Source organism: Halichoerus grypus, chromosome 2, assembly GCF_964656455.1.
Source record: "Halichoerus grypus chromosome 2, mHalGry1.hap1.1, whole genome shotgun sequence".
NCBI classification, from domain to species: domain Eukaryota; kingdom Metazoa; phylum Chordata; class Mammalia; order Carnivora; family Phocidae; genus Halichoerus; species Halichoerus grypus.
The window spans coordinates 33,308,975-33,332,168 of NC_135713.1; the positions used below are offsets into that span (position 1 = coordinate 33,308,975).

Genomic DNA, 23,194 nt, shown 5'->3' on the forward strand with positions numbered 1-23,194 from the left:
CTTACAAACCCCTTCCCAGGACATGGAAACCACAACTAACTAAAGATGATGCGCTTAAACAAGGGCCAGCATGCCTTCCCCTGGAGCTGGACCATATTCCCCATCCACCATTGCCTCTTCTCCCCACCCTAGCCCACCACCATCTCCATCATGCTTTGTGGCTACCTGTCTGCCCCTTACTGTGAGTTATACTCTCCCAGGAAGAGCAACCCCTTGGCTCAGCGCCAGTCTTCCAAGAAGGGAATGAACCTGTCTTTTCTCCTTGCCAGGATTTCTTCTTTGCCAAAGAGGGCTGCGTCAGGGAGACTAAGATGTTCAGTGTTGCAGTGTATATGCTTAAAATAGTAATAATTTTCTGTCTTCTTTGAATCTCGTCTTCAAAATCGAGATGATGCCTTGAGTCAGGATCATATTGATGCAGTGTCCGGGGGTGTCCGGGAGGCTTCTGTGATAGCACAGGCCGCCAGCTGGAGGTCAGATAGTGGCACATGGTGATAAGGAGCGCCCTGTCCTAGGGCGCCTGGGGGGCTCGGTCATTAAGCGTCTGCCTTTGGCTCAGGTCATGATCCCAGGGTCCTGGGATCGAGCCCCGCATCGGGCTCCCTGCTCAGTGTGGGGAGTCTGCTTCTCCCTCTCCCACTCCCCCTGCTTGTGTTCCCTCTCTCGCTGTCTCTCTCTCTAATAAATAAATAAAATCTTTAAAAAACAAAACAAAAAAAAGGAGTGCCCTGTCCTTTTGCAGGAGAATTTCAAATTCAGACTCAGGACTTTTAGATCTTCTCCAAATTAATTTTGGAGAATTTTAGTTCATTTTAGCCCATTAATGGCATCTAATGAGATCTTTTAGATTGGAAATTCTGCTCTTCCTTTTTCCTCCATGACAGCATTACCAATTTTCTTTCATTTATGGATTTGGTAAATCTGTAAGCATGCCTTTTTTTCTTTTGGCCTTCTACCAAAGCTTTTATACAAAACCAAATTCAAAACCTCGTAACCTACCCTTAAAGATTGTGCCCCGGGCTGTTCAGGATTCTCTAATTAACTTCTTGGGTCATTTGTTTAACTGTCAGTGAATTCACTTATCTTTATAATTATTCAGGCCACAGTAATATATTCCACTTACAACATATCATGAGAGACTACATCACTGGTCTTACTGAAATTGAGAAACATGAGATGAGCAACACCCCTCTAACAACAATCAGATAAGTCTTCCATGAGAGGAAATGAAGTACATTTCCTATAATGATTTGTTCTTAGTGAATCCATGTTGGTGACCTATTGTTTCCTCTCTAGGTACTCAGAAACCATCTAATAATTCATTCCAGAATGTTGCAGGAGACTGAGATTAAAGGTATAGCTTTAAGAATCAACCTATTAAGCCTATTCAAACATTTTGTTATCTTCTGTTTTTGTCCTCCAAAACTCCTCCCAAATAATCAGGAGTTTATTGGTCCATTTCATGTTTCCAGGATCTGGGATCAAACTCATCTGATCTCAAATGTTTGAAGTCATCATTGGTTTGAGATTGTGCTTATTGTCCCACTGACTTTAGACTTGGGGGTTTTATTAACTACATTTATTCTGTACTCTTCAGTCTTCATGTTATTACCCTTGACTAAGAAGAAAACTCAGCAGTTTGCGTTTGCTTTCCCTTTCTTCTCAGAGTTGTCATCTTTTCTTGTTTTCATATTATTTTAGCATTTTGTGAGATGAGACAAAATATATCTCAGCTTATAGTTTTAGCATTTAAGTGTAAAAGTTCTGGACTGTGGATTATTACATCATCTTAAAAAATAGTCTATAGTGTCTCTTTCCTCTCTTTCTCCCTGTGTGTGTGTTCACATACATGTACGCCTGCGCATATGTACTTGTGTAGGTTTTTTTTAATTCTGTCTTTCAGTGCATTCTGAATATTTAAAAGTTGTTTGTACTACGTGTGAGATAACTGATAAGCTACCCATGCATGAGGTTTAATTTAAGGTGGAGAAGATTGCTTTGAGTTATTATTCTTAGAGTAAGTAACAAGTTTCAAAACCCCGAACTAAACATGGCAAATCACCAAATTTGGTTCCATTACTTGGCAAGACCCAGTGAAACCCAAGACCATTAAGTTCAGATGGAGAGAAATGGAGGTAAAAACATCAGAGCCAGAGAGGGCCAGCTGGAGGTGAAAACATGTGTGAAATGGCTCGGGGACCCTAGGAGTCAGCAGGTCATTGGGAAGATGGGGAAGGGAAAGGCAACATTAATCAATTATTTCATTCATTCATTCATTCATTTATAAATGTTTATTGGGAGCATGCTGCGTGCCTGACGTCCTTGTTGGTGGAACTAGGATGCTGAGGGAGACAAAATGAGAAGGTGAAAATGAGCGAGAAGCAGTCAGCAACAGCTGGGCCAGTCCACATATGGATATGCTTTTCTATTCTGAACACACAACCAACGGAAGTAATAAGCTACAGACAACCTCTACTTTGACACATAATGTTTCAAAATAATAAAAAGACAGATTCCAGAAGTGTCTATCTGTAACCATTTGAAGAGGCTTAAAATTAAAATCAGAAAGGAAAACGTGTTTCTGTGGGGAAAGTTTATAACGTAAGGCTAGTGTGTGGTGTGGGAAGACTGCTCTGTTGGCAGTGTGATAGAGATGTGGTCAAGGATTTGGAAACACAAATCCATTCGATATTCAAGAGCTACTGTCTCCCTAAACGCACCCACAGTTCATCAGGTTTTGCCACATATTGGGATTGCAAACCAACTATAGAATGTTAAAAAGTTTCTATTACAAAATTGTACCTGGGTTTCTGCTGCTTAAATTCTACTGTGGGGAATGTGACTATAAACCAGCATCTAAAATAGGCAATTCTCATATTAAGAATCAGTGTTACTCATAACAATAGGGGCATGTTACTGACATCCCAACAGGTAACTTAAAGATTTGCAGCATCAGAAACATAGAGGGGGTGCCTGGGTGGCTCAGTCAGTTAAGCGGCCGCCTTTGGCTCAAGTCATGACGGGGGTCCTGGGATCGAGCCCCGAATTGGGCTCCTTGCTCCTCGGGGAGCCTGCTTGTCTCTCGCCCTCTGCCTCTCTCCCTGCGTGTGCTCTCTCTCTCTCAAATACATAAATAAAATCTTAAAAAAGAAGAAGAAGAAACCTAGCGCACGTGTACCTAGAACTGACGACCTGACAGCCGCTTGCTCACGGGGGGCGGGAGTAACAGGACTCCCTGCCCTCCGTGTTGGGTTTCTTTATACTGCTGTGGCTGTGTTGCAGGGACCACAGTGGACTTCCCTGATGCAAGCCCCGCAACTTGTTTTCCAGTTCAGCTCAGTAAAATCTGAGCAGAAGAGAACTCCCCGTCGGCCACCCACCTCACGGTGTCTCCAGGGGCCCTCTGTAGAAGCATTCCACATTAGGCAAATCTACAGTTCTGTAATCAAAATGAAAAACACTTGAGCTGAATCATCCCCCGTCAGCGCTAGCTCCCAGCCCAGATTTAAAAGAATGCAGGGAGCCCTGCAAGTTGAAGGGGTTTTGGCAGGCAAGGAAACAGCCGTAACATTGTCCGGGGTTGTCTGTAGGATCCGTGCGGGCTGTTGACAGCACTTAGAAGGCCCCGAAATGGGGCAGACGCTTTCCGCATAGGTCAAATCAGCGGCAGCTGCCTGGTTCCCCAAGTGAACGTTTGACCCTGTACAAGGCAAAGGGCTCTCGTGGACCTTGTTCTGTCATTTCTCGGGTTAGGTTTTCTCCTTCAGAACCAGTGGGTAGGATCTTTGCCTTTTAAACGGCTTCATGTTTACTACAAGTGAGATGTTCTTTTCGCTGCAGCTGAAGGGAGGGAAGATGAGGAATGAGAACGGGTCTTTCCTGCTATCCCTCGGTGTCCACCGTCATCGCCCGGGGTGGGGCAAGCACATCAAGAGCTGTTGCACCAAACCGTGGACATGCTAGCTAGGGAGCCCAGGGTTCCCTTGGCACAGTTGTTTTCATCGTCTCAAGGCCTGCACACCTGTCTCTCTTGAGAGTCTCTCCAGTCTCCTGCCCGGCTCAGCACCCTCCCATTATCCTTGCTGCCAGGGCATCCCTTTGCCATCCCTAACCAGGCCTGCCCTCCCAAAAGAGGTCCCTACCTTAGCCTTACCTCAAAACCTCGTTAGGTGTTTCCCAAACTGATGGCCCATGGAAAGAATCAGATAAAATAATTTACACGGAGGTATAACCTGTTGAGTATTCTGAATATGATAAGGGGTATGAGCAGGGCATTTTAATAGGGGACCATGACTCACCCAAATGAATAAATCTCTAATGTTGCAGTTTCTGTTTTCCTGCACCAGATGGTATGGACATTTCAGGGATCCAAGGGATTCTTTCCTTAGCTGTTCAAGTCGTGCTCTCTGGGTGAATGCCTAACCTAGCTTCCCATTATTTTCTTTTTTTTTTTTTTTTAAAGATTTTTTTATTTATTTATTTGACAGAGAGAGAGAGAGCACAGGTAGGCAGAGCGGCAGGCAGAGGGAGAGGAAGAAGCAGACTCCCCACTGAGCAAGGAGCCCAAAGTGGGGCTCGATCCCAGGACCCTGGGATCATGACCCGAGCCGAAGGCAGACGCTTAACGACTGAGCCACCCAGGCGCCCCCCCATTATTTTCTTTTTAAAGATGCAGCATTCACTCATGTCTTAGAAAACATTTATCTTCACACCTTTGCCAAAATTCATTAAAGTCGGTGAAAATAAAAAAAAGAAGGCTTTTTGGAGAACGGGGGCGGGGGGGGCTAGCATTTTATTTCAGGTTGTGAGACCAAGTCCCCAATTGAATTGAAGAGCCTCCTTTACATCCTTCCCTGCAGATTTATAAAACCTCAGAAAACTAATGTTAACCAAATTCGAAGTAATACCAGCTGGATGGACTGATAGAGATACCTTAGTCTGCTTAATAAGGGTAGTAGCTGCCCTCTAGTAGGCGATGGTAAGAGGGAAATGATTTCTAAGATTTTCCATGAACGCCAAGCAGTTTGCAGTGGAAAACCTGGCCTCTACCCTCAAAGTTCTGTTACAAATTTGTAGTTGAGAAGCAAAGCCTGATTGGGGGTGGGGGGGACATCATTCTTATTAAAATTTAGCTAGTTAATTATGCAAGCATTATTTATTTTTACAAAGCAATAGACACTGTAAAAACATTTATAGAAATCAATATTGGATTTAAATTTTCAACGGCATGATTCCCTGTTGTCATTCTCTTGGATACAAATGCCTTGTGTCAGGACCGTGTCCTGAGGTCCACACAGCAGCTAGTAAAGTGCTTTGTGTAGAGTAGGCAACTAGTAAATGCTTATTTAATGAGTCAGTATAGTTTTGTTTTTGCTTTACTTTGCTTTCTCTGTTTCCCCAAGGATGTGAGGGGGTTAAGCCAAGGGAAGCTATCTCTTTATATAAACATGGATGTCAAAGTAACTATTTTTGCATAAACAAACACATTCAACTGATTTGGTAAACATTATATATCTATATACAGATATATAGGTATAGCACTGGGCAGCTGAAGAAACATGAGGCACTGTTACCTCACTCTTCCTTTCCTAACTGGATCCCAGACTTTACATTGGTAGAGCTACCTTGTAAAGTAGCCCACCTGTATTTACTGGGCCACCAAAGGAGTGGCCCTGCTGGAGTTATTTCTGAACGCAGTGCACTAGAACGTAGTGCATGGGCCTGGGATTTAAAGTGAGGCCCCAAGAGATCATCACACACATTTTCCACTTGTGGGGGAATCCCCTTAGCTGGAAATAGATGGTGATTGCAGACACTCGATCCAAACCCCACTTCCTCTTTTGAATTGAGTAGGCTAATAACCATTCTTGAGGCTTTGGGATAGTGATGGATCCTCCTAATTAGGAATTCAGCTGCTGGTTTCTTAGAGTACTTTGAAGTTTAAGGATGAAAAGGGCACAGGACAGTAAAGGTCCTTAGAACAGTCTAGTCCAGCTTCCCTCCTCCCAGCCACCACCCAAGACTGTACCTGAATCATCCTTAGAACATTTAAAAAAAAAAAAGAAAAACCTTGCAATCCCCAGCCCACCTGTTTCTATTGGAAATCCTTGCCATCAGAGTTTTCCTGTGTATTTAACCTACGTGGCTCTTCATGAATGGTAAACATATTTGCGTTGCCAGAATTTGGGGAACATTTTGTCAGCATTTTGCTCATGAAAATCTATGTGGATTCTATCACATTAGCCTTCTTGGCTTCTAAATCAGAAGTTCCCAGACTTTTCAAATGTGATCTCCATTTAGTGTCAACTCCTATAGCCCTCGCATGTCTTGGTTGTAACTTTATTTACTGAAGTATTAGACAGGCCTTGAAGGTGACATGGATCTGTGGATCCAGGTAACTCCCTTCTCTGTGTTTGCTCTCTCTCCCACATAAGTGAATGCAGTCCCTAGTTTATGAATCAGTTTTGGATTAAATAACCCTAAACCTTTCATCATTTTTTGTACTTCTTACGTGCTTTTTTTTCATTTTCCTTAAAATCCTAAGACTGCATTTTATATATTATTAAAATAATGTCATGACCACATGAACAGACATTTCTCCAAAGAAGACACACGGATGGCCAACGGACACATGAAAAGATGTTTATCATCACTTATCATCAGGGAAATGTGAATCAGAATTACAATGCGATATCACCTCACACCTCTCAGAATGATTAAAATCAACAACACTGGAAACAGCAGGTGTTGGCGAGGATGTGGAGAAAGGGGAACCCTCTTACACTGTTGGTGGGAATGTAAACTGCTGCAGCCATTATGAAAAACAGTATCAAGTTTCCTCAAAAAGTTAAAAATAGAACGACCCTATGATTCAGCAGTTGCACCTCTGGGTATTTACCCAAAGAATACAAAAATGCTAAGTCAAAGGGATACATGCACCCCTATGTTTGTAACAGCATTATTTACAGTAGCCAAGATATGGAAGCAGCCCAAGTGTCCATTGCTTGATGAATGGATAAGGAAGGTGTGGTGTGTGTGTGTGTGTGTGTATACACACACAATGGAATATTATTCAGCCATAACAAAGGATGAAATCTTGCCATTTGCAATGACGTGGATAGAACTGGAGAGTTTAATGCTAAGCGAAATAAGTCAGTCAGAGAAAGACAAATATCATATGATTTCACTCCTATATGGAATTTAAGAAACGAAACAAGCAAAGGGAAAAAAACAGAGAGACAAAACAAGAAACAGACTCTTAATTACAGAGAACAAACTGATGGTTAGCAGAGAGGAGGTGGGTGGGGGGATGGGTGAAATAGGTGATGGAGATTAAGGAGTGTACTTGTCATGATGAGCACTGGGTGATGTATGGAATTACTGGAATTAAAATAAAAACTTTAAAATGATTTTAAAAAAAGGAAAAGAAAAAAAGGATGTCATGACCCGTTGCCGTGTTTAGATAAAGTGATGTTTTTTCCCCTAGCCACTAAGGTAGCAGTGCCGACTGTAGGTTCCCTTCAGAATAATCACTTTAGGGGCGCCTGGGTGCTCAGTCAGTGAAGCGTCTGCCTTCGGCTTAGGTCATGATCCTGGGTCCTGGGATTGAGCCCCACATCAGGCTCTCTGGTCAGCAGAGGGCCTGCTTCTCCCTCTCCCTCTGCCTGCCCGTCTGCCTACTTGTGTTCTCTCTCTCTCTCTCTGTCAAATAAATAAATAAAATCTTTAAAAAAAAAAAAAAAAGAATGATCACTTTAGTAACAGTAGGTTCTAGAGCACACCCACTGTAAGCTTTTAACAGTTTTCTATACTTACTTTGTAAGTAACCAACATAGTGGAACAGCAAGTCTGACTTTTGTGTCTCAGAGCCCCTTTATATATATTATTCCAAATTATGGAGGACACCAAAGTTGTTTATAGGAGTTATATTGATATTTACTGGATTAGAGATTAAAACTGAGAAATGTTTAGAACATAGCCATTAGAAGGATGACTTCATCATCCTATAGCCCCTGGGAAACTCCACAGTACACTTGGGAAAGACATGATGGTTTAGTATTATAATAATAGTTTTGATGTGTGGACGCACCAACAGAATAAATTCATGACACATTCCGTAACGTCTAGAAACTAACCATCTAAGGCCCCAAATAAATACTAATAAATGATGCTAAATTCTGATTTAATGATGCTTCCTGCAATAATCCTAAAAATATAGACCAGATAGAAGCCAGCATAGATTGAGTAGCCTCTCGGTATTGCCTACTCTCTTACTACCTACCCTGCAGAATTGCTTCCACTGATTTTCATTTTATAAGAAGCAGCCCTCTGAAATGTTTTACCATAATCTTAGAAATGATATAGGGCACATTGTTCCCTTTGGTAATGATCCGTGGGAGAAATGGTATAATGACCTGTGGGAGAAATGCCAAATGGTATAGTAAAAACTCTGCTTCTCCTCAGAATCCGGTGTGTTTTTATCTCATGGCCAGTGTAATTCTTGTAACTGCACTCTCTGGTCTGCTTTGGTTACCAGGAAGATAAGAACTGAAAATTCAATTTATATTTAATATTCAGAGCCCAGTGGTATTGCTTCTACATGAAATTTTCCCTGACATTATCTTATCCTTTGGATCTTGTTTTTCCTTTGTTCTGATTTTTCTTTGCATATATTTTTAAATACGTCTTATTGTGTATTTAATCTCCAGGGGGAATGAATGACTGAATGAATGAATGGGATATGTGATCCAGTTTAGAGGGATTGTTGGAGTACTTAGCGTGGTGCAGACCAAGCAGAGTTAGCTGTATAAGGTTTCATGGATGAAATGGGTCTTAAGTGGAGCTCAGGAGGAACAGGAAGTGGGTTGCTGGACACGCCAGGCTGTTTCATGTGAGTGATTGGCTCTGACAGAGATACAGCTGTCGACTGAGTGAGTGATGTCCTGAGGGCGGTAAAGAGATCTTTCTGAGTGCAGTACCACAGCTGATTGCCTTATTACGTTTTTATTCATCTGAAGAGGCCCCTGAGGATAGGAGCTAAGGAAAAGTGGAATCAGTTTCCTGTTAAGGAAGGATTTTCACTTCAGTTTCTGAAATAAATAAGAAGGTAGAGAAGTAAAAGCTGAGAGGCCAATTAGGAGAAAATTGCAGTGGGTTCATGTGGAAGAAAGCCCTGTCTAAACACAAGTAGGAAGAAGCAGATGAGAGTATGAAGAAGAATCAGTGGATTGCAGCCAGCTTTTGGAGCTGGCTTGAGTTAAAATTAATGCACTATTGACGGACTTTTCACCAGGTCTGCTTTAGTCATTACTGTATACAGAGCTAGCACAGCATATGGCACACAGTGGGTGCTTCAGAAGTGTTGAGTTTGAGGAATGAAATGCGTCCCTACCTCTAAGGAAGATGAAGAGAAGCAGATAGGTAAATCGATAGATAAGATGAACTCTGCATCAATTGCTTTGGGAGGGACTTATAAACAAGGACAAGCAGCATTCTCAGCAGAAAGCCCGGAGCCACAGTGACTGGGGAAGCCCATGCAGACAGCAGCAGAAGCAGGTATGCACCCCTGCTTGGCCTTCTCACAAAAGCAGGGGTAGCACATAAAGAGTCTTGCAGGGTCAGGGCCCTTGACTGTGGGATTTTTAAGTCACCTGATGAGGGAAGCATTGGCTTCTCCCCTGGTGTGATCAAGAGCCAGGATACAATTGAAATGTATGTCAGAACCTTAGCTCCAGCCTAATCCTGCTAGCTTAGTGTTTGTGGTTGCCGGTAGCACTAGCCTCTCTCCTGGCCTGATCAAGTGTCTGAGGTCCAAGCCTTCAGCTTAAATAGAACTGATTGCCTTAAGCATTGGGCAAGAACTCCTCCATAGAGCATTGCAGGAAACCAACTCCTTTTCTTGGGATCCAGCTTATAGGGAGATCAGTCTTGAGCAAATTAGTCCTTCATCTCAGTGTCCCAGCCTAAAGGAGAGGGTGGCCTCTAAGCATTGCACTCCACTTTGTTAGTAACCTGTTCCATTTCAACCTGTAAGACCTGTGAGGCTGGTCACTGGTGTCACCGTAGGACACAGTGGAAAATGGTTAGAACAGGCTGGGTGCAGGTTGTGTTCTCTCAAGGTAGATTGGCAAGTACTCTTTGTAGTGGGGTGCTGGTAAATGTTTAACAACTGCTCTTGGTGGAAGGCAGGGGGGCAAGGGACAGTGGTGATTTGTAGTATTTGCTGATTTCCATAGCATAAATACACCCATCATGGCCAATGTCCAGCCACCAGTATGACTGAAAATGGCATTGGAAATGGTATTTCCACCATAGATAGAAGAGACATCAATAACCTCAAGATCATAGATATTAAATGTAGTAAAATAATTATGAACTGATTGGTTTTAAGTATTTATTACATTTGTTTTTAATATAATGTTTAATTTTTTAAATATTTTATTTATTTGACAGAGAGAGACACAGTGAGTTGATATATTTTAATTTTTAATAGTGACTGTGTTTAATAACCAGCTCACAAAATTCCTTCAAATTTGACAACCAGCCCATGAGCTGGCAAGCGCTCATTCCAGCATACCACTAGGTGAGGAAAACCTAGAAGAAATACTTTGTCTTTCCAAGGAAGGTGCCAACACTGGCATTCATGGTTCCCATGCCAAGGTTGAGAAAAGACTAATTAGATGCTACAGTATTATTCTCAGGTCTCTTCCAATGGCCAGGGAAACTGTCATTCTGAAGGAAGAGTGAGCTGTCCTCAGTGGCCTACCTAGCTTCAGGTCTTGGTAGCCACAGTTACAGTCAGTTTCATTTGCAAGTACTGGATGGTTCTACTCCATGCGGTGTGCCAGGAGGCCCTGAGAGCAGAGTGATATTGTTAGGGAGACACTGGAATGATTACCAGCTCTCCTCCTGCCATGTCCAATACCAAGTAGGAAACCCAGTGACCTATTTGCTGAGAACTCCACCAAGGAATTTGAGACAGTCTAGGTAACATTTGTTACCTAGACTCAAATTTAAGATAGGCAATAGGCAAAAATGAAGAAGTAATTATGGTTCTGAAACGGGTCAAAGAAAAATGAAGCAAGGAAGATATGGCTGAACTGGGTCTTCAGTGATGACTAGAGAAAGACTCACCACTGACACTGGAGGGGAAATATGAGAGAGTGGGTGTCCCTGGCAGAAGAAGCAAGGTAGACACAGTGTAGGAGTATGAAGGAGCATGGAGTGTGTCAGTATTGTCCAGGTAACTACCTGGGTCGTGGGTTGCTATGGTGTGAATGTTTATGTGCCCCCAAAGTTCGTATGTTGAAATCTTAATCCCTGAGGTGATGGTAGGAGGAGGTGGGCCTTTGGAAGAAGGTCATTGGGCCAGGAGGATGGAGCCCTCATGATGAGGATTAGTGCCCTTGTTAAGAGGCCCCCTAATGCTCCCTGGCCCAGAGTGCAAGGAAAGATAAAAAGGGAAGAGGAGTTTGGGGGCCAGGTTGTCAAGGGCATTTTATGCCATGCTAAAGAGTTTCGAGTTTTTTCCTTTCAGTAACAGAAAGACCTTAGAATAAGCAGGGACTGAAAGAATCAGGTCTGTGTTTTCGTAAGAATTAAAAAAAAAAAAAATGCTTGGGCACCACTCCATCGTCTGCGGATTATGGTGAAATTTCCCAAGTCAGTGCACAGGCTGCTGGGTACCACTTGAGGCTTTCTTCTTGCCTGAGATTTCAACACTGGGGCATTTTAGGGCTTGGCCCTAACCTTTTCTTAAACAGAGTATTTGCTCAATGCCAGAACAGTAGTCTTCATATTTAAAGTTATTCTCCTTTCCAAAAGGTAAATTAGAAAAGCAATATACCTTTAATCAAGAGAGTTAATCTTTCATCATTTAAGTAACTGTCCACTGATCTTTGGTTTTAAAGATAATTTGATGCACATAAATGGCTATGAACCCCAGAACTCTTTATGCTTGCATCTTGAGTTTATCAGACCCATCTTCTGCCTATAGTTTTAGAATTTTGTGTCCTGTCATTTCCAGGAAATATATTCCTGTAAATCTGGATTGAGAATTTGGAAAAATACACAGAGCCAAAGCTTCTTAAAACCTTAAAAAAAAAAAAAAAAAAGACCCATTATTTGAGAACATCTTAAAAGGAAAAACTTAAGAAAATAGATATCAATTGATGTACAGATATGAATGTAAAATATGAAAAGTGTCTGTAGACAGGAGCCTCTCAAGAAAGTGCTGCTTCACTTACAATCAGATTATCTGACACGATTTCAAAGCTTTGGGTCATTCAATTTTGTAATCCCAAAAGTATAAATCTGAGTTATTGAGCTCCCTATATGACCACTTCCAGGGGCGGGGGACAAGGCTATCCTGTAAGAGATCAATAGCTTTAGTGTAGATTTGGTCAATGTCACATACCTCGTCGAAAGTCATGACTGGGGCATGTGACTCTTGATCTCGGGGTTGTAAGTTTGAGTTGCACATTGGATGTAGAGGTTACTTAAAAATAAAATTAAATTAAAAAAATAAAGTTATGACCATCTGAGGTGGGTTTCAAGCTAAGCTCCTTGACCCTAGCCTGGCCTTCTGACTTGCATAAAATGCAGGTATTTCCACATTTCCGCAGATACCAGATCAGGCTGAGATTAGAAAAACCAGTCATATACCAAAAATCCTACTGAAATTGGCCTCCTAGTGCCATGTGATCCAGAGAGATCTTGATCACAGAGCTCGTAAACTGATGTCCATCGGCCAGATCTAGCTCATGGGCATGTTTTATTTTACCTGGGCAGCATTTTTATAAAGTCAAATTGGTTGGTATCATTTAAAATTTGAACAGTTTAACAAAAACAAATATATCTTATTTCTGGCTTTTCTTTTACTAATTGGACAAGCCTAGGCCTGCATTCTTAAAACAATTGGCTGGGACTAAGTAGTTTCTGCCCCTTTTAGATGGGGCAAACATTCTCCACTGTTCTACCAGATGGCTTCAGACATTTGTGCTACCCACTGATTTCAATAGGCCAAGGTCGTATTTAAGAGATTGACAAACAGGTATCACACAAGCAGTCAAATACAGTCAGAAGAAACCAGGCCTAAGCACCAAGACAGAGTCCTAAAACATGACTGTGTTAGGCTGGACATTATCCCTTTAGTTACTAGATCATGGAAAGATCCAGAAAGTCCCAGGGAAATGGCTAAGGAGGCAGTTGGGGGAGTGGGGCTCAGGGGCTTGGGTTGATATTTCCCTGGGAAATATTTTCAATATGTTAATAACCTATGTCACGGGTAGAGTTCTCTAGGAAGCTGACTCTGAGATGGAGATTAGCAAACAGGATGTTTATTAAGGGCACTACTTAATCAATCAATACCTGTAGAAGAGAGAGAAAGGGAGCAGAAGTGGGCAGAGGGGAAGCCGAGCTAAAAACAGGCTAAGTGACAGCCTCAACTGACTCCATGAGGAACTCTGGAGCCAGGATGGGCCTTCATAATTGTTTCCCGTGAGACTAGGATGGCCGGGCCATTGGGCCCCCACATGCGTCACTCACCGAGTGTGGGAAGGGTCCTGCCTTTGATTGAGGCCACCCTCTGCTGCTGAGGCAATCCCTCAAAGGGGCCGAGAACTGAAGGCTATTGGCCTACAGCACCTCCAACATCTGGAGTAACAAAGTCCTTCATTGAAGGGGGTCTGAGCGGCAAACCACAGTGGTCATCACAAGCAGAGTTATACCAGTGACAACACATGAATATTAACTCTGCCTCTATGCACACAGTGTGACCCTGTCCCACAGGTTACCCAAGGCTGTGCCTAAATTCTTTGGACTGATTCAGAATCAAGCAAGTTCTGGCCCTAAAGAGAGCAGTATGATGCCATGATACTCTTTGTATCTCATTTACTGACTTATTCAGTCACTGCAGAAATTGTTTTCATCTTCACATATTAGATCATCAAACTGTTTCCACTCTGTGTCCAGAAATCTGACTCAACTCTTATTATATCTTATTCTAACCTCAGAAAAGAATGCTTCTTGAGAAGGACCAGAATCTTCTTTCTTTTGTTGTTTTCCCTTTTCCGTCCCCCAAACCTATAACTCTACTGTGTTCACCACACAATGAGTAATTAGAGGTCTTCAACTGTGGTTCGTATAATTGCTGGTGTAACTTTTTACTTTTATTTATTTCATTTTAATCTATTCATGAAGATTGTTGGCACAAGCATTTGAAAAAAATCTCACTTCATTGCAAGAGGGATTTTAGGGACCTTGCAATAATAGATATATTTTTTAAGTGGTTCTGAAGCAGTTGTCCCAAATAAGAAATTACAGTCCCAAACCGTCATAGGTTTTTTATTTTCCAAAATCTCAGTAAAGCATTAATGCAAATGGAGTTTTCCTACTGCTTTCCTCTCTTCTCCTATTCCTGATAGGATTATGTCATTAATTGCTAAAACCTAATCTGATTTATTATCATTTTGTACTATATTAAATATTTGTAATGTAATTGCCTTGGATTTCAAATCCTAATGAACCTGCTTGTCTTTTGGTTACACTGGTTCTTATCTTTCCTCCCTTTTATTCAGCTTTTTATTCATTTCCTAAACATTTAATGAAAACTTATTGTGTCAAGGGTTGTTTTTAATAGGAGTTATAGCTCAAAAATCTACCTCTTGTCTGAAAATTTACAAACTATAAAAAGAAAGAGGGAAGAAAACAGTATAAAAACAAGTCTGGCATTTTTTAATAGTTAACTAATTTCTTAAACACACCAACTAGGCGTTCCATATTGTGCTAAAGGTTGAGAAAGATACAGCCATAAAAGGCTTTGGTATCCTTACTCTGAGCTTACAGTCTAATCAGAAAGAAAAGATTGACACATAGTAAGATAAAAGCAAAATAACAAGGCACCAGAATCAGTTGCTAAATGTCATGATAGTTTGTAAATGCTGGTAGAATTCAAAAAACTGAAAGGGGTCAGAGAAGATAAGGGTCAGTCAGGAAGACCGCAAAGAAGAGAATGACTTAATTTGCATATGAAAAGAGGGTGGGATTTGGAGAAACCAGGAAGAGGCTCCTTCCAGTGTGAGCAGGATAGAGGCACAGAGCATTTATCAAGGTGGGAAGCGCAGAGGTTTGATGTTGATAGGAACTTACTACTTTCTCCTTAGAATTACAAGTATTGAAAATACCCAACACCTGAATCTACTTTGAAGATTTCCTGGCAAAGTGAAAGAAGCAAATATTTTTTATTGATTTACAACTGAGATTATTGACTTTCTCAAATACAATTTGGGCTAATTCTAATTACCTCCTGGTAACCTAGAAGAGTCAAAAGACTTAGGGGTCAGTGTCAGAAGATGGAAATTTCTGCACCTGTTTGGTAGTGAGGACGTGAAGCAAGTCAGTCATCTAATCTCTGGGAGTCCTGGTTTTCTCATCTAGGAATGTAAATGACAGCCTTATCTATCTTCCTGAGTTATTGTGGCTATTAAATTATATTACTAAATGTGAAAAAAAAATTATTAACAGCACAAATTTGGGTTAGTATTTTTGTTACCCTCTCTGCCAGACCATACTTTTATGTCATGGACTTAGATTCTTTTCACTAAAAAGTTATGTGTATTCAGCAATGGTTTCTACACGACAAGCAGCCACCATCAGACTGCCATGAAATTTATTTAGTAGGGCTCAACTAATATTTTTTAATGAGGTAACATAGAACAGAAGAGTAAGACCTATATTGTGCTCTTTAGCATGGAAGATTATGCCATTCATAGTAAGTATTGTTTAGTGACACACAAAGACATAACTGATGTACATACATATGGGTCAAATGTAAAATACTTCTTTTTGTGGACTTCTGTCAAGGAAGATTGAAAGCCACTGGTTAATAGTATAGTACTGCAAGCACAAAACATTCAGTCCTCATTTTTGAACCCTCAAGTTAAACTAACCAAAAAGATAAATTTCAGAGATAAGTTATACTGTGTAAAGAAAAGTGACATTGTAATGAAATAGGGCATGGAACCACATATTTGGCATTTTTTTCCTATGTGTATTGTTAATACTCAAATTCTATCTTCACTTCCACTATCCAGCACAGAAAACAATGGGTTTGTTTGTTTCCATTAAAATCTATATGCCTAGAACCTCATCTTACCTTACTTTTTATAGCAGCTTTTAACTTGCTTGTTTTTGAGAACTCTCAACCAGGATTGTGGAATCAAAAAATAAAACTCAGTTTGTATAGAAATCCGTGTCATCAGTCCTGGGTCCTGGGAGGACAGAGATGCCATATGCAAAGAGTTTAACTGGAGCAGTAGGAGAGGAACCACATGACCAGAGCTGTCACCGCAGAACACAGTCTCTGCCAGAAACAGAGAGAGGCAGGGAGAGGGCTTTAAATTATTTTTGGTGCTCGGGCACCTGGGTGGCTCAGTCAGTTAAGCATCTGCCTTCGGCTCAGGTCATGATCCCAGAGTCCTGGGTTGGAGTCCCTCATCGGGCTCCCTGCTCAGCGGGGAGTCTGCTTCTCCCTCTCCACCCCCCCAAGTCTCGTGTGCTCACGCTCTCTCTCTCTCTCTCTCGTGTGCACAAAAATAAATAAAATCTTTTAAAAAAATTATTTTTGGGTGCCTGGGTGGCTCAGTTGGTTGGGCGACTGCCTTCGGCTCAGGTCATGATCCTGGAGTCCCAGGATCGAGTCCCGCATCGGGCTCCCTGCTCAGCAGGGAGTCTGCTTCTCCCTCTGACTCTCCCCCCTCTCATATGCTCTCTCTCTCTCATTCTCTCTCTCAAATAAATAAATAAAATCTTTAAAAAAAAAAATAAAATAAAATAAAAAATAAAAAAATTATTTTTGGAACAAGTAACAAAATATCCCATTAACAGTGGCTCAAGCTAAATGGACATTTACTGCTTACTGAAAAGAAGTTCGGAAGTAAGTGATCTCAGGTTTGCTTGGGCAGCTTAAGGATCTCCTCAAGATCTCAGACTTTTCCTGGCTTTCTGCTCTACCCCTCTTATGTCAGCTTTCTGACTTCAGGATTGTCTCTGCGTGAAGACCAGATGGGAGCTGTCGCTCCAGACATCACATGCATATTCAAGGCCTGAAGATCAACAAGCTCTTCTCCCATACCTGTCCATTTTGTAAGGCATCGGAAGTCTTTAGCCAACTTCCACTTAAGTTCCTTTAGTCAGAACTCGGTCTCCTGCCACCTCCTGTTAAAATGGATGTCAGAAGGGTCAGGATCTGGTGAAGATGAATGGGATACCTTAACTAGTTCAAGCTAATCACAATCTAGAGCACATAGGTAGGGTACTTTGGGTAGCCAACCAATGGTGTGGGCCCAAAGGAACTTCTTAGAAGAACTAGAGTAAAGAACGAAGTATCCTGACTGATTCCATAAACACAAGTTCTAGGTCACAGGTTCAAAGAAGGAAATAAATTAGTAAGGTAGGAGGACACAGAATTGGCCAGATTCATTTCTCCTTTATTGTGAACACAGTCATCTCTTGCTTTCACAAGATTAATCTTTATCAGATATCATTTGAAATTTCAACCTCCTTTTCAACCTTAATAACTTGTGTTTTCTGTCATTTGGTAGAGTGCACAAGAGGGGGAAGTAATGGTCCAGTAACTAAGAAAAACCTTAGAAGATGAAGTGGCCTTAGTGACTGTCACTAAAATATGAACATGGCTTTAAATAGAAAACCAGGAACCATGAAAGGCTCTTGACAGCCAAGGCTCTCAGGAGGCCCTTGAGTGGTAGGAAGCAGAATTGTATAAGTGGGTGATAGGAGTTATTCTTCTTTTTTTATTCATGTGTCAAAGAAGGGAAAGGAAATTTCTAAAGGAAGAAGACCAGACAGAAACCACAAGAGTATAGAAGAAATGTGAGGATAGCATGTTCAAGGGGAAAATGAAAAGGAAGACAGAAGGTTCCGGATGCTGAGATTAGCCATGTTCTTCCAGCCTCTGGGTCCTCCTTGGCAAGCGTACTGTTGGCAATGACTCTAACCTGAATCTGAACCCCTCTAAGCCCTTGAGACTTTTTTTTATTTCAAGGCTTTCCAGGCTCTTTACCCAGTGCATGCCCTTCATTCTTAGGAGAAGAAGCAAAGCTAAGTGGCTCATAAGCTCATGGTACAGCATTTTAGGGTCTCCTCAGCAGCTTGCTAGTGGCTGATCCGTTGAAATCATTTATTTTTTTCAAGCTGTTGCGATTCTGGGAATGCAAGGTTTGGTTGCGATGTTAGTCTGGGTTTTCTGAGATGCAGTCCTGCAAAAGATTTACTGGGTGATCAGAAGTGCAAGAGATTTATTTTAGAGGAAATGCCTGTGAAGAAAAATGGAGAAGGAACTCAAGACTGGGCGAACTGTCAGACGACAATGCAGGGCCAAAGGGCCAACCCCTGTGAAGAAGAAAAGAAATGAGGGAAGGAATGAAGAAGTGGAGGAAGGAAAGAAGAAAGGAAGGAGGGAGGGAAGAAAGATCTTAGATTGCAGTACAATGCTAAGAAAGTTTGGGCAGTCAGTGGGGAGTCTTCAAGCCAAAGTCACCTGACCGAGGAACCCCCCCCCCCATCTCCCAGGAATGGACCTGCCCTGGTGTCGTTGTCATGCTAAGTCATTGGCTGGGGGGATTTCAGAGCACAGCTTTCTGCAGGAGATCTGAGAGATGCATGTCCAGGCCACCACAGCTGCCCCGAAGCCTTTCAGGAGCGATGGGTTGGACGAGCAAAATCTGGAGATGTCTTATCTTTCAGATGAAGAAATACATCGATGAAGGCCCTTCGTTAACTGTCGGATTCATTCTCAACATTCCAACTATCATCTCATTTCTTCTATCAAAGAATTTTCAATTCTTTCTCCTTGTCTTTACATATGTGATCTTATAGCCCAGGTTTTATGAAACAGTCCTTTTTCAGAGAGCCCATTGGCCCATGAGTGTACAATGTATCAAAATTTATAGTCGGAAAAATATGGCTATTGCATCTACATAATAAAGTCCAAATTTTCTTAGCTTGGAGTTCAGTCTCCCACAGTCTAGCCCCAGCCCACCTTCCAACCGTAATCACCACCTCACTTTACCTTGTATTTCAGCTGCTTAAAGATACTTGCCATTTCCTAAATGATTCTTGTTTATCTACTGCTCTCTCTTTGCTCATAATGTTCTTTTCAGTTAGATTTCATTCATAACATATATTTACTATACCCTTGCACAGGCTGAGTGCTACCTATATATGTTAGGGGACAAAACAAATGTAGTTTATGTCCTCTTGGAGCTCTGAATCTAGTGGAGAAGCAACAGATACTAAATACGTCTGTAGACAAATGCATGTTTGTAAATCACATAAGAGTGTCAGAAGTAAAAGAACAGGATGCTCTGACAGAATTGAGGAGGGCTCTATTTTAGATAGAGAAGTCACAGGATAGATGGCATTTAACCTAAAACTTGAATGAGGATAGAGATACAGTTACATAAAAAGCTTAGGCTCTGCATGTACAAATTTCATCATCTGCAAGATATTGCCATGGTCAGTCATAGTCATACCTGAGTTTCTTCATCAGACTCTCAACCATTTTGGTTTTTTTGTTTTGTTTTGTTTTTTTTTGGCCCCATGTTATGTACACCTTGCATACATAATGTATATGTTGTAGCTTATAGTATATTTTTGTGTTTGTCTCCTCTTTCCTATCAGACTATAAGCTGTTTGAAGTTTTGATAAATTATATCTGATTTATCTCTTTCTCTGTATCTAGCATGGTATTTAGGATAACACCCTCTGGTAGCATCCAACAAACACTTGTTGAATGAATGAACAATGTCCCACTCTCTGCAAGTTTTGCCCTTTCTGACATTTATCTGAATTGTGGAAGAAAAGGGAGACTTCATACTGTAGTTGGAAAATATGGTTCACATAGATAAAGAGTTGGGAACTTCAACCAGAGGCAAATCTATAGCAGATGAGATCATTTCTATTGAGGGAATGCACGGTAGGTTCCTTCCCGGTAAGTTTATCATTGATGTGAAAATCCACTGTTATAGATAGCAAGTTCTAGGAAGAATACCTGGCCAAGTATTAAATCAGTTACTCTTTTGAAGCAGCTCTTCAGCAGGGAGTCACAGCTAGCCGCTAGACTTTCACAGGTGGTTTTACGGTCTCAAATGACCATGTGTGATCAAACACAACCTCGCCTTACAAATGAGTAGCCTGCTGACTTATAGATCAGTGCATAGCAGTATAGATAGACACTTTGCAGTCATTATTTTTTGTGGTCTTTTTCCCTAGCTTCTCAGAAGCCAGGGGTGCAAACAGAGAGGAGGAATGATGTATTTTTGGTAGGCTACCATCTCAGATCATCGTTTCAAAGTTTATTCAGAGAAACACTTCTATTTAATATAGACCTTTCCCCTCAATGAGGACTACTTTTTTTTTTTTAAGATTTTATTTATTTATCTGAGAGAGAGAGAATGAGAGACAGAGAGCACGAGAGGGAAGAGGGTCAGAGGGAGAAGCAGACCCCCTGCTGAGCAGGGAGCCCGATGCAGGACTCGATCCCGGGACTCCAGGATCATGACCTGAGCCAAAGGCAGTCGCTTAACCAGCTGAGCCACCCAGGCGCCCAATGAGGACTACTTTAAAGATATCATTTCCTTTCCTACAGGAAACTCCAACCCCAGGCAGAGTTTCATTAAGGCAAGAACTGCAATTTTCACATCGTAGCGCCTTGACACTCTAGTATGGGAATGTTCCTCATCCTAAATTCAGTGTTATTATACCTAATTTTACTTCCCCAAAATTTGCTTACAGTAGAAAGCTTGAAAAGATGCATGCCAGCCCTCACCTAGAACTAAAGAGACCATGCACAGTATTTTAAAAGAACAAGTAAATAAGAATGTTGCTTACCCAGCTTCGGTAGTGGTTTTTGCAACCTCAAAACTCCCAGAAACAAGGGGTCAGGACATCATTCATTTGAAATGAATCAATGTCAAATTATTTTTTTTTGCCTCTAAACGTTTTTTAACATGTAACATTTAACATTGCCTTTTAACATCTGCTAGAATTTTTAAATATTTTAAAATTTGACCTTATATTCGTAAGTCCCCATATAGCAAATACTAGAAATTCTACCCAATTTACCATTTTGTTCATCTGCTTGTCAAGAGGTACTCATTGCCAGCATCTTTTTAACAACTTTGAAATTCATTCTTTTTTTTTTTTTTGAGGTTCATTCCTGTCCCTATTACATCACTATCTCCCACCTTCTCAACCTCTATCCTCCCCCCCACACACACACATGCAATTCATATTGCCCAGATTAAGGCTGTATCAGAACAGTGAAAAAAATCTCATTTAACCAGTTAGTCCAATATATATGTATATTTGAATCTGTTTCTCTATTTTTTACTTCTCATTAAAATGTTATCTATCATAGAACCTGGGACACCTTTTAAGTAGAGATAAAGCATCATCAAAAGGAATATATAAAGTATATGCCAGTTTAATCCTGCACTATTATTTATCACTCAGACTCTGTCTTTATGATTTCAAACATCTTAATGCCCTGAGCCTTGCCTAGAATAATAGAGGAATAACATGGCAGAGGAATGATAGATAAGGCGTCAGGGAAGAAAAGAAGAGAGGAGGAAGAGCAAGTACATGGCACAGTAGAAAGAGACCTTCCACACAAGGCTGGAGACCTAGATTATATTTTCAATTCAACTAATTAGTTGTCTAGTTTTGATCAGTCCCTTAACCACTCAGGGACCCAATTATTTTATCTGTAAAACTATTTTATCTAAAAAATTTTATCTATAAAATCTATAAAAATGGCCTGTTCAACAATTAGGTCCACTCCCAATTCTAGCTTTCAATGATTTCATTTTTCTTTGTTACTTTCATTTGCATTTTGTTTGTTGAATTCCAAAGATGACTCAAGTGAAAGGATCCACAGATAGAAACACTCAAAGAAATACCCACTAGACTGGACGGTTTAAGCATGTGAGCTCTAGAGCCCCTGCCTGGCTTAAAATCTCAGTTCCATTGCTTAGCACCTTGTGATTTGGAGTGAGTTACTTACCTTCTCTGTGCTCATTAGTCATGTCTTTAAAATGATGGTGATAAGTGTACTTGCATAATAGTGTCATGAGATTGTCTCAGGAATTAAATGAGATCATTTTGGTAAACTGCTTAACATGGTACTTGGCCCATGGAAAGTCATTATTAAATGACAGATAGTATGAAGTGTTCCATATTAAATATCTATGTGCCCATGGCACTGGGCAGAGTGAAGCCACATAATGGCCCCATTTCTGCCTGTTGTGAATTAAAAATTTTCAAAATGCCCAAGTTCTAATCCAGGGAGGTGAAATACAGTAAAGACATCATTTATTTTTTATTATTTTGATATTTTGGTTGGAGAAGGAAATTTTGTACTTAGGTGTCATGAGAAATTATTATCCTGAATGATGAAAAACCAAAGAGCTAGAGGTAAGGTAGAGATAAGAAAGGTAAAGGAAGCAACAGGAATGGGAAAACATGGAATGAAAACATGAATGTCTTCACTAAGATTCACAAATAGTGGTAATGAGTCTATAGATTCTTAGTATATTGGTTTTAATATGGCTATTTCTGAAATACCAGAGAAACAGTGGTTTATCTGCTTCCCTTAGGATAGGCTGATTGAAAATCATCAAATTTAGGTATTTAATTTCCAAAAAGAAAGTCTGGAACACATACAGAATTAACTCTTCTGCGTCAGCGATGAATGAGTGCCCCCAAGTCCCATTATAAAAATAGTTTTGGAGCAAAGACATCATCAGTGTGGGCTTTCCATAGTATTATGATTTACAGAAACTCAAAAAAGTAGGCCTTTCACTTAAGTCTCTGGGAAGATGAGCTGTGTCATTGGTTTGACCTAGAATTACAAGCATAATATTTCTTAGAAATGTTTTGCCAGTAAGCCTGCTAGGAAAACCATTTAATTTTGTCATAACATTAATAATTTTCACAATGATAGGTGATTTGCCACACATGGAGGATTAGTATTGGCAACTCCTCACAACTGTTAGCTGTTCTTTGGTTCCTTCACAAGACACAGCCCCACAGATAAAACTCTTTCCTGGAACTTTGATTTTCAACAATTTTTTAAACGTTCCTTGGATAGAGACCAAGAATTTGTAAGGACTTTGCC

The 23,194-nt window shown here is 40.8% G+C and overlaps 1 protein-coding gene across 5 annotated transcripts in view; it reads left to right on the plus strand.

Moving 5' to 3' along the window:
- Nucleotides 1-23,194, plus strand: part of GHR (growth hormone receptor) — a 258,077-nt gene that overhangs the window by 140,340 nt on the left and 94,543 nt on the right. For 2 of the 5 annotated variants that reach the window (XM_036067251.2, XM_078066687.1), the window contains one exon: nucleotides 1,297-1,354. The exons of the other annotated variants lie outside the window; for them this stretch is intronic. In XM_036067251.2, the coding sequence (XP_035923144.1) occupies nucleotides 1,297-1,354 (58 nt within the window). The remainder of the gene's footprint in view (nucleotides 1-1,296; nucleotides 1,355-23,194) is intronic. 5 annotated transcript variants of the gene reach the window in all.